We start from the raw sequence: 17,268 nt of genomic DNA on the forward strand, positions 1-17,268 counted from the left end.
GCTTTTCCAGATCGCAGTTTTTATAGCGCCTCCAAGCCGATCGTTTCCGCTCATCACGGTCCATTACCTTTTCTCGTAAATATCGTCTTTCGAGTGCCCGCAGTGAAAGGGATCATCAGCATCGCGGCATTGCAGCCGATGCATTCAACCGCGCGACTAATACCTATCCACCTGGCGGAAATTAATTTATTCTTCTCGACTCGCCACGTTCGATTCGCGTTTATCACTTCTGGTGCAAGCGTTCGCGGGGCATGCTCTGGTTTTACGTTTTCACGCAAATCCGACTAAACGAAATTCGAAAATTTCCCTTGCCTCGTCTCCTCACCCTTCGTAACTTTATCACTAAAGTTTATCACACAATTTACGGTAGCGTGTTTCACGTTACGCTACAATTACACGCTGCGATACATTTTTTCATTTATTCGACATGTTGATCCGGAACAAATGTTTCGAAATATTTTTAGAAATTAAATGGTTAAAAAAATCTGATGAGACAGATAAATGAATAGAAGAAGAGAAAGAATTTTTGTCAGGAGTTTTTTTAAAATCTTTTTCAGAATTTTCTATTGTTCGTAGCTTTTTAAATATTGTTATGAGACTAAAATTCAAACAAAAAAAGTAATGTTCAAACAGTTTGCACCATCTATGCATTCATACACAATTTTGAAGTTCGTTACATTTATCCACAAAAATATAGCAGCTTGAAAAGCAAAGATAACCGGGTATAATCTAAAAATTCTTTTCAGTCAAGAATTTATCATTGAAATTTATTGCATAGTCCATCCGTTATTACGTGCAGTCGCATATTGCACTGAAATTACACTATTTATGAACAGATGAAACTTGGAAGATAAAGAGCGCTTATTTTTGAATAGATTGCGACATACAATCGTACTTAATATTGTTATACAATTAAAAAGAAATTTATTTGATTATTTCCTTGTTTATTTAGTTATTGTTCATTTTTATTTTATAAACTCTTTTACACTTTATTAAAAAATAAATAAAGTGAAAGCGACCACATGTTTACATAGTCTCGCTTATTTTGTTATTTTAAATTGTTACGCGTGTAATCTAATCAAGGAAACACAATTAAGTACATATTGAGGGAGTGAAACCTTCTCTTTAAAAAAATTAATTTTTTTTTTCAAGTGAATATCATTCAAACCGTCAAAGATACAAAATATTTATTTTTATCTTAAGAACCACTTATTTACATTGATTTTAATTAAAATTGTTAAATAGTTTTAGAAATTAATAATAATAAAATAGGACTATGAGCCGAGCAAGATCATAATGTAAAGAAATTAAACAATAAAACGAATATATTTACATTATCATACGTTTCAAAAATATTTTATAACATTTTTGTAATAATAATAACTTCTAATTTCTAATTTTTTTTACCATTATTATAAAGTACTCTTGTAATCATTCAACTTTTATTTGAAACACTTTTTTAGATCTAACGTATACAATTGAACATTTATAAAAAATATGTATATTTTATTTTTATTTTAATACATATTTAAAGCTTACTAAAATCGAAAGGAGACACACTTGGTTGTGCGTTCTGGTAAATAAAATTTAGATACACTCTAGTCCCATAATCTATCGCATCATGGAGTTCCGTTCAAGTTTGTTCAACTATCGCCCCTTCTCGTTTGTCTACGATAGACTTTGAGTTCATCAGCTGTAAGACAATGTTTGCCTAAAATTCGAAATCGATATCACTACGACGCGAGTTTAGTTGGGAGCATAGTCAAGTAACTTCCCAATATACTTGCGGATGTGTCCGGAAATTTGACTCGTGCTTAGACCAATGTTATCAATGTTGTCAATGTTATCGACGTGGCATGGTTTAAATGAGCTACAAAAGCCTATTAGCAATCGGATCATTCGTTGCACTTTCGGGGCATAATGACTAGCTTTTAAATAAATAAACTGCAAAAAATGTAATTTCGTTTGCTATCGCAATCTTTTAACAAACAAATGATTTTAATATAGCCGCGAGGTACTTCTGTCGAAGGTATCTCTTAAATTGCAAATCCACTGGCGCGTTTCCGCTAAGTTTTTTAGTCAATCAAGGATTAGTCTTGAGAATTACGGAGCAAAAGCCGTGGAAAAAGCTGTCGTTCAATCGAAGCGTCGTTGAGCAAAACTCGATTTCAGATTGCAAAGGCATTCCATGATGAAAGAAGCGATGACAGTTCTGGGACTTCCCGTACATCTTCTGTCGTACTTTCCATCGGATACAAGTACCGTGACTTTCATCCATTGACGTAACCGGTTCGCAAGTTTTGCGAAATGGTTGCGGGAGGAGTTCCCAAGCGCTTTCATACAAGTCATATCGCGTGACATACGGGGTTTAGTCTTTCTCCGCCACAGTCGCACGCTCCAAAGGAATCCGCTGCGAAAGGGTATTTGTCAATGAATTCAAGCAAATGGCATGCAGACAAATGGATCTTGCGGATAGAAATCCGATAGAAAGATTTCTATCACATATTAATTCATGTCAAACGGTTAAGTTCTGTTAAACATGAAGTGTTTTAGCATTTTTAAAGCATTCATGAAACCGTTATTTATGAAAGGAAAGTTCTAAATTTTTTTACGAAAATTGCTTCTATACGATCATATATAGTTTAAAAACTTTTTGACTGAATGTTTTAAAAGTCTCGATTTAAAAGAAAAGCAAAATGTATGCTTATATTTTCTGTAAAGATATATAATAAGGAGCTTCTTAGTGTAAATATGTATATATAATAATATTTAATTGAATGTAATAAGCGTATATTATAGTATATTAATTATTATATATAATTATATATTAATATTTATTTTGTATCAATTTATATGTATATCATATTATAATAATAATTGTATTAATAAATGTATTAGCTATATTGCACCAATATCTAAATCAATTTAATTTACAATAAAATAAAAATTTTCAATTAAGCTTGTAATACCATCAATATCTGCAAAACCGCTAAAAAAGGATAAAAATTCTCTTCAGGTCTGGTTTTGCTTGAAAGACAAAATTTTCAATTTGTCAATACTTGTTTACAAGGAACAATCTGTCAGAATGCGATGCCTCTTGCCTCTCGCGTGACGGCTGCAAATCGCATACTTTACATGGACGACATAGTCCCCGTACGTTGTTCTATATTTCCAATAAACTTATGCAAATACGAGGCTACCTCACTCCACCCTGCTGATCCAAAGAATGCTAAACAACCTGTCGTAAGCCAGTTCCAACAGAAGAACGTCGAATTCCCTGGCGGAGCATTCGTGCCGCTTCACAATTTTCACGGCATTTATGTCCTTTGCCGTTTTCATCGAGAATTTCCATGACAGATGCCCGATTTCGCCGAACGATGAATAAATCCCCGCACTCGCGACGCAAACCGATTCTTCGACGTCCGCGATGATCGATGTTATTAGGCAGCTGTTTAGCCCAGGCATGCAATACACGTCACCCAGAGGTATAGGAACATGATTACGATCTTATCAGGAAACAGAATGACAAATTGTCCTTAACCCTTCAGGTCGGGTTTCGTAGTCTGAACTTGTGTTGAAAAAAAGAGCAAGCACGATTGCTTGTAACATAACGTATTGCTTTCAAGAAACTGGTCGTGTCCGTAATTAATCTTGATTAATCTTTCTGCTCCAAGATATTTTACAGTCTGTTTTACAAGGACAGTTTCCGAGAAAAAAAAAGAAAGAACTGATGTAAAATCAATCTCAAGATCTAATTTAAAATTCACTAATAAACACAAGATATATCAGGTGTTTGCTCAAGGAGGACAAGAGGAAGGCTCTCTTCCTAAATTTTAAGGACAAATTTTGAAATTATGAAATTAAATTATGAAAATCATTTTTAAAAAAAGTTAAACATTCATTGCCTAACACGTGAGTTATTTAAAAAATAAAAATTTATTAAAAATTTTTGAAAGACGAAAACTGTCTTTAAGTATTTTAATAAGTTTTGTGCGAATTTTTACCTCTTCTTAACTGAAATTCTGAGTACATCCATGACAATCTCAGTAAACACAAAATTACACGTAACGTACCTGTAAATTTTTCACTCAATAATATAACACATGTGTTATATCACAATTATATTATTGAGTGAGAAATTACAACTAATAGATCTACATATATCTTTGTGTTTGCTGGAATGTAATCGAGTAGGTATATTTATTATATAACGTATCATGTAGTATCGAAAATTCAGCTCTGGATTCGCTTTTACATGCTGTGTAGCCAAAAAGGTAATAGATAAAATTTTCACTTAATCTTTCCGTCAATGCATAATTTTTTCATTTTTTTTTACTACAATGTTTCACATTTTCGATTTAAAAATGTAAAACTGAAAACGATATCAAGTCTGTATAAAACTGTTCTTTGTTGTTCGAAAGGAGGCGTCATAACAAAAGTCGCACAAAAATATAAAAATTTTTGCAGTTTAAAATTCGATGTCGACACTCATGTATTGACAAAAGGATTAATTGCAGCACGTTTCGCTCAGCGTACGTTTTGCTCAGTGTACGTATTTGTGTATATTATTCCGCTGTTAAAACCGAAATTGCTATGTAATTATCAAGTAAATGTTATGTTAATAGTTCTGCTAGTAAATATTCAGAATGAAGGATTCTATCCACGACCACAAGCAACTTGGCACGAGCACAAACGAAAAGCAACCGCCGGAAATAACGTAAACTGATCGAAAGTTTCGCAACGTGTAATACTGAATTGAATGAGGCAAAAAGCTTCTAATGTGTAACTTCCTACCATCAAACTCCATCCATGTTTATCCCGTGACACTTTATCAGACTTGGCATGGTGCGATAATTGCCAAAACGTTAACTACTTGTTGCGCGACGGATTTCAATTCCAATTCGCGTTAGACGGAATCTCACTGAGCGAGTATAATCGATACCGGCATACTCGGATACGTCTCCGACGGAATTTATTTTGTGAAAATTTATGATCTCTACTTGCAGAATCCATGAAGCATCCAAGAAAAATCAATAGAGTATCTCTAATGCAGCAGTTTATAAGTGGATGGGCACCAGAAAGGAACAGTTTTTAGGATAAAACATTAAATGTGTGTGATTGAGTAAAGTTCTTATCTTATATTTAATAATTGTTACGTAACATGCAATTACATTTATATTCAATTCGTATTCGATTATATTCATATTCAATCAACATTCATAATTAATTTTTAATTTTTTATTTTTTATTAATCTGTAGGCTGCCGACATTTTTTCGTTAAAATAGTAATATTCTTCTCAAAAATTTTTTTATGTAAGTAACATACACATGGTGCAGAATATCAAGATTTGTGCAGAGCCATAAAAGTGGCTTTCCCGATAGTCTGAAGATTAAGCTTTTGATTACTACTATAGTGGCTTTCTACTAATTGATTTTTTTAAATAAAACGATACTATGGCAATTTATAAACAATCTGTAGAGATTAAAACACCGTTATATTAAAAAAAAAATGCTAAATTTTAATAACTCTATTTATTTGAATCATACAAGAACTAATTAATCTGATTTAACTATTTATTTCTTCACTGGATACATATTAATAATTTACTGTAAGTAAATGTTTATTTAGTACTATTCAAAGAAAAATGTATTAAAATTTGATAATTTTTTTTCAATGTATGGATTTTCTTATTTTTTATACTGTAAAGTAACTTTTTCAGTCAGGAAAAATGTCTAACTTTTACCTAAATTAAAAAAAATACCTAAACAGTAGGCAAAACGTTTTTATGACGTTTTTATGATGTCTTAGTTCACAACTTTACTTTAAGGGGTCATAAACCGTAAAGCCATAAGAGGTTGACCAGTCGATTATTTTTTTTTTATATTCGACTATAATTGCAGTCAATTTCTTACAGCTTTACGGTTTACGATCTTTTAAAGTAAGGTTGTGGACCAAGACTTATAGGGTTTGAATACAAGAATTATTGTAATACTTACTTAGACTTAAATTGTAGACGTAAGTAACGCACAAGCTTTGGCGTATGACGTGTAACTTATTGTTGTGTCTTCAAGAGATGGCAAAAAGTCATATGTCATGCGCCAAAGCTTGTGCGTTGCTTTCGTCTACAACTTAAGTCTAAATAAGCGTTACGACAATTCTTATGCTCAAACTGTTATGCTTAATTTCGACAAATGCTCTTACTGCCTGGGCTTCAAAATATTTACAAAAATTTGGGCAAAAGTAACCTAATTTTGTAGCATCTCGAAATCTTATCTCTACAATGCAGGGATGCCTCAGTTGCTATGATCTACAATTCATTGTTTCATCGAAAGAACATTATCGTTTTTTATTGGCATCCCATGGTTGCAAAGCTGCGCGTAAAGTCATATAGCTCGACATTCAGCCCAGCTGCAGCCAGAATATTCAGTTTAAACAATACATCATATGTTGATTCAACACTGAGAAAAATAGTTTGGTTGAAAATGGACAATAACGTTGTGGAATTCTGATTGATTTAATCAGAATCCTCTGCCTTATATTTTCAACCAAATCATTTTACTCAGTGAAAAATTTTGAATCCTTAGGAAGTTTAATTTATAGAAATCCTAATCTGTAAAAATCCATAATTTCATAGAACTGGTGCAAATAACGAAATCAGAATTGCAATATCGAGCAATCTTCTTTGTACAGTTACATTCAATGCGGAAAAGATCGTGTATTTGTATCCGCGGGGAGGTGGGCGACTTCTTATCGATTCGCACTATCTCGGAATGCGTCAGACCCTCTCCTACAGGACTTGCAGGAATGGGGAAGTGAAAATACCGATCGCGCATAAAGTACGCGCCGGACAGCTCTCTTCCAGATTAAGCGCAATTTCATAGCAAAAGTTTCTGTTGATAATAATAAAATTCTTATGTAGATGTCTACAATTTATTGCATTTTTTTTCATAAAGCAAACAAATTCTTTGTATTATTTCTAATTTCAAAAACAAATTAATACGCATTGGATCAGTGATACAAACAATAAAAATTATTAAAATTTCTATTAAATCATATTTTTGAACATAATGATAGAGGAAGGTTTAAATAACTTTCTCTCTAAAGAAAGACACTTGGCCTTTTTTCCTCCAAGTATTTTGTAGCGAAAGAAAATGTGATGCTTTGAGACACATTTTATCTTTTATGATAACTTGTTAACGCTAACGTTCGCTTTGTAACGATACTTATTACACTCTTATGCTAACAAACTTGCAACGAAGTAACGATGTTATACGTCTCTGTTTATAATACATTAAACAACACCCACCATAAACGAGATGCAAGATCTAAACTGCATTCTGTAAACTTGATCTGCAATGTACACTCCTCGAGGTGCCACAAATTCTTTATTAACACATAAAACAGTCCCGATTTTTTACATTCTTATAATATGCATCGCATGCAGACATTCACATGTTATTTTTAAAATTATCACAAAATAATCAATTTATCAGTTAAATTTGACGAGTTTGTTTGGCAATAAGCAATACACTTAAATAATAAATAGTAGATACGCTAAATTAATAAAAGTCATTTTGGATTTAAAATAAATTTTAATATTTATCTAATTTAATGGCAATGCGCGTTAAATATAAATTAATTTAATTTAATTTTTATATTTGTGCACATATAATATAAATATTATATAAATCCAGAGTTACATTGGCAAATATATATGTGTTCCTCTAATTTTGGTTCATAATTTATTGTGTAGATTCGAAATGATTATTATTGATAGTCATCAGACTTTATTTCTCAACTTCTATCTACGATGTATTTTAGTGTAGTAAAATATACATATCTTATTTAGTTCAACCGATTTAATTTTAATATATAATAAAAATGCTTTTTGTTAGCAAAGATATTTTATTAATTGCATTATTTGATTGAAGAGAGAGATAAAAAAAGAGAGAGCAATGTTCTGAATTATAATTATTAAATTGTCTCCTGCAAAAGAGAGACATTATATCCATCATCATACAAATCTGCTTCTTCATGTTTATATCCCAAAGAAGTTATCTTCTAGAAACGATTAATGAAATAAAAATACAGTCGATAAACATTGACAGAAATAAATTATTTTCTAGTACCTGGTGCATTCAATAGAAAATAAAAGCGAAACATTAGAGTAAGTATACGTGCATTTTAAAACAGTCGACATCTTTTGGTCATTTTAAATAGATAAAAGCTTTTCCAAATAACAAACGTTTCTCGAGTAAGGTAGTTTAATCGTCTAACACGCTTATAGCCTCGTAAAGTTCTGCTGCGGACATGTAGCAGGATGCAATTCCTCCTGAACTACGCGAGTTACTAACGTGCCATTTCTAAAGTTTCAAAGCTAGTGCGCTACAATTTAATGTATCACGTCGTTATTTGAAAATTGTTACATTAAGAAGATTGTTACTCTAAGATGTAGATTGAAGATTGTTACACTAAGATGACACACTTCCATTGCCAGTAGTTTTCATTCAAGTCCTCCAAGAAGACTTCTACTATTACGCTACTCAGTAGTTGCGTTGATTACCGTTTCTTGGCGTCTCGACGACTCGTCATCATTGCATTCGCATCAAAATTAGGAGAGAAAGTGAGAAATCAGTAATTAAATTATATTTAATCCTCCTGGAATCGGAGCTGGACGTAACAATATAATATGCCCCATTCTGAAATTATAAAGTATACACAACGTCAAATAAATCAATTGTTTTATTTTTACAAGTTTATAATTGGAAGTTTAAAATAGTCCATAAGAATTATAGCAGAACTGTATAATAAATTATAATTCTTCTTTTTCAAGTTTAAATAAACTAAAATTTCGTTACAAAATTTTATAAGACGTAAATAAAAATAGCTTTTTTCCTTTCTTATCGAAATTTAATATAATATTTATTGACTTTTTCACAATTTTATACATTATATAATCGTTACACAGATGTTGTCTCACAAAATGGATTTATATTCCCGATTTAAAATAATAATTTGAGGTCGACGAAAGGATGTGACGAAGGAATATATCAAAAATATGAATCTATGTAAAGTATGAACTCTAAGTATTTAAAACTAAATCGGCACTGTCATACCATTTTTATTTCCCGTTATCATCTGACATATTTGAGAAAGGAATTTTGACGTGACTCGACCATGGATGTTCTATCCGTTGCACACCGGTTATAGATACCTGAAACTTCGTAGATAACCGTCTAGAGCATCTCTCCAACAACACCTAGGCCGGATTAGTAGAGAACCACGAAAGATCTATGAGTACTTGTGGAGTATGTTTGAGAGCAAATGAGTTATATACCACTTACGGAATAATGCTCGCACGTAATCATAATACGACGTCATGATTTATGTTACTTCGCACACAGATTTATGTTGCGTTCACTATTTACGTTTCACACAATCATATAACACGATAGAGAAAAGAATCAAGGTATACTTTATCATAGAGCTATCGATCAAAATAAGTGGTCTAGAAATACAAAAAGATTATTGATTCGTTTGTTATCCTGAATTTCGACTCTTTTATATTCAATCGTGATATCATGCACGGAAAGAATGATTTTGCTGAAATATTTAAACGTTTAGTTATAAATATAAATCCAAAAATAACTTTGTTGGACTATTAAAATAATTTTGTAGGAAACATTATATGAGCAATGCTATAAAAAGTTTTGACATTTTCAAATCTGTATTCAGCTAAATTTTTAGATACTTCAGTTAAACTGTCCTTTCCTTGCATAATAGATTTATGGCTTTTCGCCTGTAAAGTTAGTTTTGTAATATCTACACAGTTTCAACTTCTTTGTTTACTTGTACAATCAAGTAATAAAAACGTCTTGACAAAATATGGAATGACGTAAATACATATTATTTGATATTATTCTCATAAATTTTTGCATACATACATTTTTTTAATTGACTACATAGAAAGAAAGACTTCGTTGAAAGTATTTAAAAATTTAGATTTCAGTATAGATCTAAAAATAGTTTTGTCAAACTATCAAAATAATTATGTAGGACGTTCAACGCTGGTTGCTAAAATGTCAATTTTTTTTGCAGCAATGCTCATCATTAAATATTCTACATAATTATTTTAATGGTTTAACAAAATTATTTCCAGGCCACAAAATTTTTTAATAATTTAGCAAAATCGGTCTTTCCGTGTATGCTTCTTTTTCCCTCACTAAGATCAAAGTTTCAAAGGAAGGAAATATGTAAAATGAGAGGACAAAAATAGAGCACATACACATATGTTTTTTAGTTCTTTTTTTATGAAACAATAGTATACAGATATCTATTATAAATTACATTCTTAATAATTCGTGTTGATGTTCTTTACAAGAAATATATAGATCGGTGAAGTCGTACCGCGTTCTCTTGTCGTAATTTGGTCTCACGTGATCCATTGCACGATCGCTAGAATTCTATTTAAACATAAGTCCCTCAAAGTGTAAGCTCGGCTTGAATGCTTGACGGTTTAAGTACCACGCGTCACATGTTGGTGATTAAACGATTTGGATTATGCGATACATTGACATATTTCATTTATTTGCAGTTAAAATTAATCAAAAGTTGATGGTGACAGGCAACGTTATCAACTAGAAAATGGAAAATTTAACGCTGTGGTATGTGTAATTTCGTCTGTGATAAATATATTAGCATCATTATTACATCGTGCATATTTAAATATTAATATAAAACGCTATCGTAATTTCTCTCTGATATAATTATTAACGAATACTATTTTCCACAAAAAAGAGGATCAGCTTTGTATTAATACGTTGTAAATCTCGGAAACACCATCAAAATCTTTTGCGATTTCATGTGCAACTCAATAAGCCTGTCGTCAGTTAGTAGGATTACAACTGAACAACTTTGTGGAAAATGCGATTCTGGGCTACAGAATTCTCGATTTAAAGTCCAAATAATTCGTAATAATGTGCAACTCGCTTAGACCACAAAGCAATTAAAACATGTACTTGTTAGTAATTTCCTAGATTAAACTTCAACTACAGTTTTAAACGGCGCAAACGTGAGACAGAGAAATGTAAAGTCAAATTATATGATGTTAAACAAAATGCCTTGTACAAATATCATCATCTTTGTATATATCTTGCCTGCAAAACATTCTATTCTTTTGAGTTTATTACAACCGTTTACTATTTGTGCATTCAGTTTTACATTATGCGCCAGCGTGAATGGTACATTTATTCATCTGTCGTAAATCATTGTTATCTCAATATCTTGCATTCAATAAATCTTGCTATAAAGTCTCGAGCCGTGAAAAAGCTAGAAAAGCACAATTACCATGTTCATTCGTTATTCATAACCAGTTTAAAAACTTGAAGCTCTATGTGCAGAGCAGAAGCATCTTTTTTTCGATGATAAATAAATGGTGCAAGTCCTATGACTGGTATTAGTTCATTCATATATATTTGAAACCATCTTAAATATAGTCTTAAGATATCATAAACCAATTAAACAGATCTAAATCTAGCATCTTAAAACATTATTTAAAACAAACTTAAAAAAAAGAACTATGACCGGCCAGTATACATATATTGTAACAATTTTGCAAAACAATATATTTATATGATGTATAAAATATTATCTTTCAAATTATACGATAAATAATAAGTTTACAGTGTTTAACACTAGAACTACCGGCGAATATTAATATATACTTATTAGTACCATTTAATGTATATTATATATTTAAAAAAAAACAAGATATGAAAAAAAGAAATAAATTAATGAATTTACAAATTACAAAAAAAATCACGAAAAATCTTAAAAAATATGTCGTTAAATAAATTTAACAATTCGCAAAAAGTAATTTTATTTTTTTATGAAAGTTCTAGTGTTAATAATAGAAACATTGTACGCGAATAAAAGAATATCTTCTATGAAAAATTAATGCAATTTTTCCTTTGCCAAAATATAGACACTATATTTTGCGCCGTTAAATTTTAGAAAACACGTATAGGTGATTAGGTATGATATAAATTAAAACTTTTGTATTGAAGAGGAAAGTCACCGATACCGTTTATATTTCTTGAACAAATGCTAAAAAAGTAAAACTTTGGAAACATAAATACAAACTAGAAAGTGTCTTCTATCAAATGATATAACAGTTTTTATAATACTGTTTGGAATTTGCAGTAATTAATTTTTTTATAAGATAAAGAAAAATGAGTATATGACAAAATGAGCTTCGAAACTGACATAGTAAACAGCAATATTTAATTTATAAAATAGAAAGAGGAGAGATATATGTCACTATATATATCACGACCTTCCTCTATAATGATATATATGACTAACCGAGATATAAGATTTATTTGTAATCTCAATGTGAGTTTTATCAAAATCAGCGTCTTATCAAATCAGAGCTTAAAAACTGTTTATGTTTCATGGGAGAAATTAATTCACTTTTTGACAAAGAATGTTGCAACGTATCTCTTTTATTAAATGCATTGTAATGAAATATATTAAAACATAATCACAACAATGCAACAGTTATGTTCCCGATTCTGTCTAAGCAACAATACATAGTGGATATAATCCTCAGTTTTCCATTTCCTGTAATCCGTTTTTTATTTCGTCGAGATGTTCATTTCGTTTATAATTAAAAAAACTCGTACTAGGTCATAAAAACCGTAATCGCTGCGCGAATATGTCGGTAATTCGCTTCGAGATAATAAGTAGCGGATAAGATCTTCACTGTAGCTCCAACACGCGGAAGAGGGATACGCTTAGTCCCATTCGTTGTCCTTATAACTATTTTATAGCGTCTATCTAACCGAGGGATGCGCGCAAAGAAATTTACGTCGTCCATAGAACGTGGCGTAGCTTTTTGCGTCGCGTGATCGTAAAGATGACGTTGTCCTGAGGATGAATTTACTTTGTTAATGTCCTCATCGTCATTTAACTCCAGCCATCTCCAGGCTACCATACATACACAAACATATCACGTTACGCGCGTTGTTTTCATTTTTCTACAAATTCGAGACTGCCTGAACATTCCAGGAAGCATGTTATACATACAGGTCGGAAGCGAAATAAAGACATATGCGCTTATATCTTGCGGTTTTCATATCCTGCATAAAATGAGTATCATATAGAAATAAGCTGTTCTTAGTAAAAGATATTGACCTTTATACTCGTTACAAAATTTTAAGTCAGCAAGTCTGATGGAAAAACAGAAATAGCGATTCGTTGCAACCATTTTGCCAATGCCTTCGCCGACTGCGAGCATCTTAAGAAGAACTGTAGCCTCAAGACATCTTTTCGCGAGTAGAAAAATCATAACTGTGTTCAAGAATACACGCGATATGGTAAAATTGAAGACAAGATAAAATATTGCTTGACGAATGTGCGCACGTTTACAAAGGTAAGATCTCCCACTTCTCGCATTCAACGTACGTATTATTCCTGAAAAGGAACAATTCTTTAACAACGCATTCTTCTCTTTCTGTATAAAATTACTAAATTCCATCCATATAGACCTGAAAGAAGGATTTAAATTAAGCGAACATTATATTAGAAAAACAAATTCGCAACAGCAATCAGTTGCAATTACTTAGTCAATATATTCGCTATCTAAAGAATGGATAAAAGACAAATCATTAAAAACAAAACTTTCAAGTACTTCATATACATACACCTCAAAAACATGAAAAACACACTAATGATCAATTTGATTATTTATAATACAAAATTTTCAAATATATATTATTTTACGTATTTTTTTGCAAGATATCTTTAGCTTTTCACGCTCGGGAAAAATGATAAGCATTTCTATTAATCCACACGTGATTTTAATTTCATTAGCTTGCCTGTGAAACGGCTAAAACAACAGTTTATTGACGCAATTAATTCGTCAATTTAGCCGAGGGGTTATAAATCAAAACCACGATTCAAAATGTAAAAGACAAATCATCTCTTAGAACTGCTCGCAAATACGGCCGAAACGTAGTATAAAATTTACACGGCTCCATCAAAACTGCAATGGAAACGGAAACGCTTCTTGCGAAAATGGATTCTGGAGAATTGAATGGCGAAGGGACTTCAGCTTGCGCAGCTGCAATTCCCTCAAAACTAGTCACAAATACATGAGCGCATCGCCAGGAAATCTCCGACTCTCACTCAGCGCAATATCGCGATACATTACGAATGAACTTGAAAAGACGGCGCTGGCAGATTATTCAATAATAATCGAAACAGGCGAAAGACAGAGGTGCACGACTAATCCTCGCCGACAAAACGCTCTCAAAGACTACTCTACATTGCGAGAAGCTCGAAATAAAAGTGATGTAAGCAAAGCAGCGTGATATACATAAAGTGCGAAAGATTTCACCTGTAAATTACTTTTCCTCCCAACCGCTCGGTGCAAAATAAACTTCTTGAGAAATCGTTTTTTATCTCTGTTATAAATATTTCTGGTCCAACTTAAAGTAATTCTATCCAGAAAAGTACAAAGGTTAAATAATGATGATAAGAATAGCTTGTCACACACAGCGTGCGTTGATGAGATATCCGTCTCGAATCGATGATTACATCCTATCTGTAGTAGTTTACATTCGATGTGTGAACACGTGTCTCATATTTATACATTGTGTCTGCTTCATTCTTAATATATAGTATATTTACATTTTATTTTACTTCGAAAGTCTCACGATTCGAGAGCTGCTTGTTACGGCCTGTTTATTGGACAGTTTATATTAGATCGGCGAGGTCGGCCGTTATCGATTCGTTGTAATACGCTTTATCGTACGACAAGAAGCCGAAACACGCTTACCAGGATTACGGTAAGTCGCCACTTAAAAGATAGACGAACGGATCTTCGAGATATACGAAATGTGTCAGAAACATTGCGTTTCTTTTAGTCCACGGATTATTTGATTAATTATAAATCAAAGCTAATTTTGTCCTTTCTTTTTTGTTAACGAGTAACTGGTACTTTAACAAAAATTTTGACAATATTTTAGATTTTAAGATATAATTTTGCTTTAAAAGACCCATTTATTTATATTCTAACAGAATCTTACTCGTATATATATGTACATACTAATATATATCTTTGTTAAAATATATATTTCATTTTAAATTAATGGAACGAAAGAAATATATCTGCAAAAAGTAGCAACAGTTCCGAAACATTTCGGAGAGTCGACCAACGCAATTAATCTTCTCATGCAAGGATTTACTTTCTTCAATTAGACAGAAAAACACATGAGCACCCAATTATAAAGAAACGTCTTTTGCTAAATAAAGTAGGAAAGTTTATGATAAGATAATAACAAGGAATAGCAAGGGAATGTGTATTAGAAAGCGTTATAATTTTAATTCCTAAAAGCTCTTGAAATAACAAGACTCTTCTTACAATGAGAAGACCCCAACCTTGTCATTGAAGCTCTTTATTGAAAGGACTTTAGTCATTAGCGTAGAAGTTTGCAGAACTTTCGGTAATCTCTCAAACAAGAACTTGTATCAATTAAACTATTATACATAAAGTAAAAGTACTCGACTACAGAGGTATGAGATTAAAAATGCATGAGAGGACTAAGAAGTTTAAGAAGCGATACGCCACGCGCGTCGATTACCTCACCGATGTTACGTGGCGTATCGTCCATAAATTGGTCAATTTGTCAGCCGATTCTTACGTGAAGAGATGCAAATACGCTTTCCTTCGGGCAGACCCTCGTGACGGATCCTTCCTATTAAGTCGCTCTCGAAAGCCTTTCCAAGGACTCTCCGTGCTGTACCGTGACGTTACACTGTACTGCACCAACGTTCGATAACCCTCGCAGCGGATAGATGTTGGGCAAACCATCCATTTAACGGTTCACTGAGAGACGCGATCACTACTCGTTCGGAATAAGCCACTCTCGAAGACCCGCGCCCTGTCAAATTTACACTGCGGTCGCTCCATCGACCGTTATTCCACGTCGGTGTTTCAGTGGCTTCTCCGCGCTGTCATGTATCCCCAACGTCACACAGGAGGCTGCTCTCCTCCTTGGACACGGAAGAAAGGAGCGCATTAACTCGTCCTTTCGAAGGGAAACCGGGGAATCAGCAGAACGGCGGGTATCAGAGGCATCAATGGCGACAGGAGCAACAGCATCAGCAGCAGCAAAGGGCTGCCAACCAATGAACGGCAAGGACCACCGGCGGATTTCGTGGGTGGATTTCGCATGCGGTCATTCATCACGTCGCTGGATATCGCCGCGCTGTTCGGCTCTGCCGAGGGACAGCTTATCGGTGCGGCGTTCATTGTGTCGCTGGCATTCGCGTTGTTCGTAGAATCCCGGGAACAGCGGCTGGCGTGATGGGCCAGGCAGGCAGCATAGGCGATCGCGTGCGGGATGTAGCTCTGGTCGACGCTACCGGAGAACAGGGCGTTCGCGAGGGGCCCGACGGCGAACACCGGCACGTCCTCACCCCCGTGCGTTGCCCAAGCCCTTGGTACGCCCGCCGTCTGTAATTATAGTCATTACAGATGCAATTACTGTGCCTAAATCGGATGGAGGGAAGGGAGAGATTGTACGGGACTTCCCGGTGCGTCTTGTAGAAGATATGATAGGATCGATAAGAATGCAAATAGACGAATTGAATCTATGATAGATGACTAATGAGCCATAAATTTATAGACTATTTATGGTGTCAATTCGTAAAATGAAAACGCGGAGTAAAGGATTTGAGAATTTAATTTTAATTGAGATAAATCACTTTTAATTTAATGCTCATAGGGAGAAAAACGGAATAAAATTTATATTTATACATTTCTTTCTTGCTGGATATTATGGTTATTGAAAAATCATATTAAAGATGTATCTCTGCAAATAATGATTGAAATTTATACTTTTCGTAAAAATAAATATATATGTATAAATAAAACTATTCAATAAGATCAATATTTATATTCAGTACAACTTCATAATTTAAACAAAAATTTTCTTATTTTATTGTGATTATTTTTTTAAATATATCTATTTCTTATTGAAATCATTTTTTATCCATTTCTCCACCGCTGCTAAACTTTATGTATTTGTAAAATTATCTTTGAATATAATATAATAACATAATAGGAAAATCAGAAATTTTTTTTATTTTATCCAAAAATATGTGAAATATATATCCTTAAGCTCATTTTAAAATTAGAATTTGTATTGAAATTCAAGCCGGATTTCTATTTATAATTATATCCTTTTATTTATAATTTTATG

At 32.8% G+C, this 17,268-nt stretch overlaps 1 protein-coding gene across 1 annotated transcript in view; it reads right to left on the minus strand.

The window, feature by feature from the left end:
* LOC108773216 (uncharacterized) overlaps positions 1–17,268 on the minus strand; it is an 84,725-nt gene that overhangs the window by 19,090 nt on the left and 48,367 nt on the right. Inside the window, 2 exon segments of the mRNA XM_083287321.1 lie at positions 3,203–3,506; positions 16,211–16,520. Coding sequence (XP_083143447.1) covers positions 3,203–3,506; positions 16,211–16,520 — 614 coding nt within the window.

Source organism: Cyphomyrmex costatus, unplaced genomic scaffold (genome assembly GCF_001594065.2).
Source record: "Cyphomyrmex costatus isolate MS0001 unplaced genomic scaffold, Ccosl1.0 scaffold2, whole genome shotgun sequence".
NCBI lineage: Eukaryota > Metazoa > Arthropoda > Insecta > Hymenoptera > Formicidae > Cyphomyrmex > Cyphomyrmex costatus.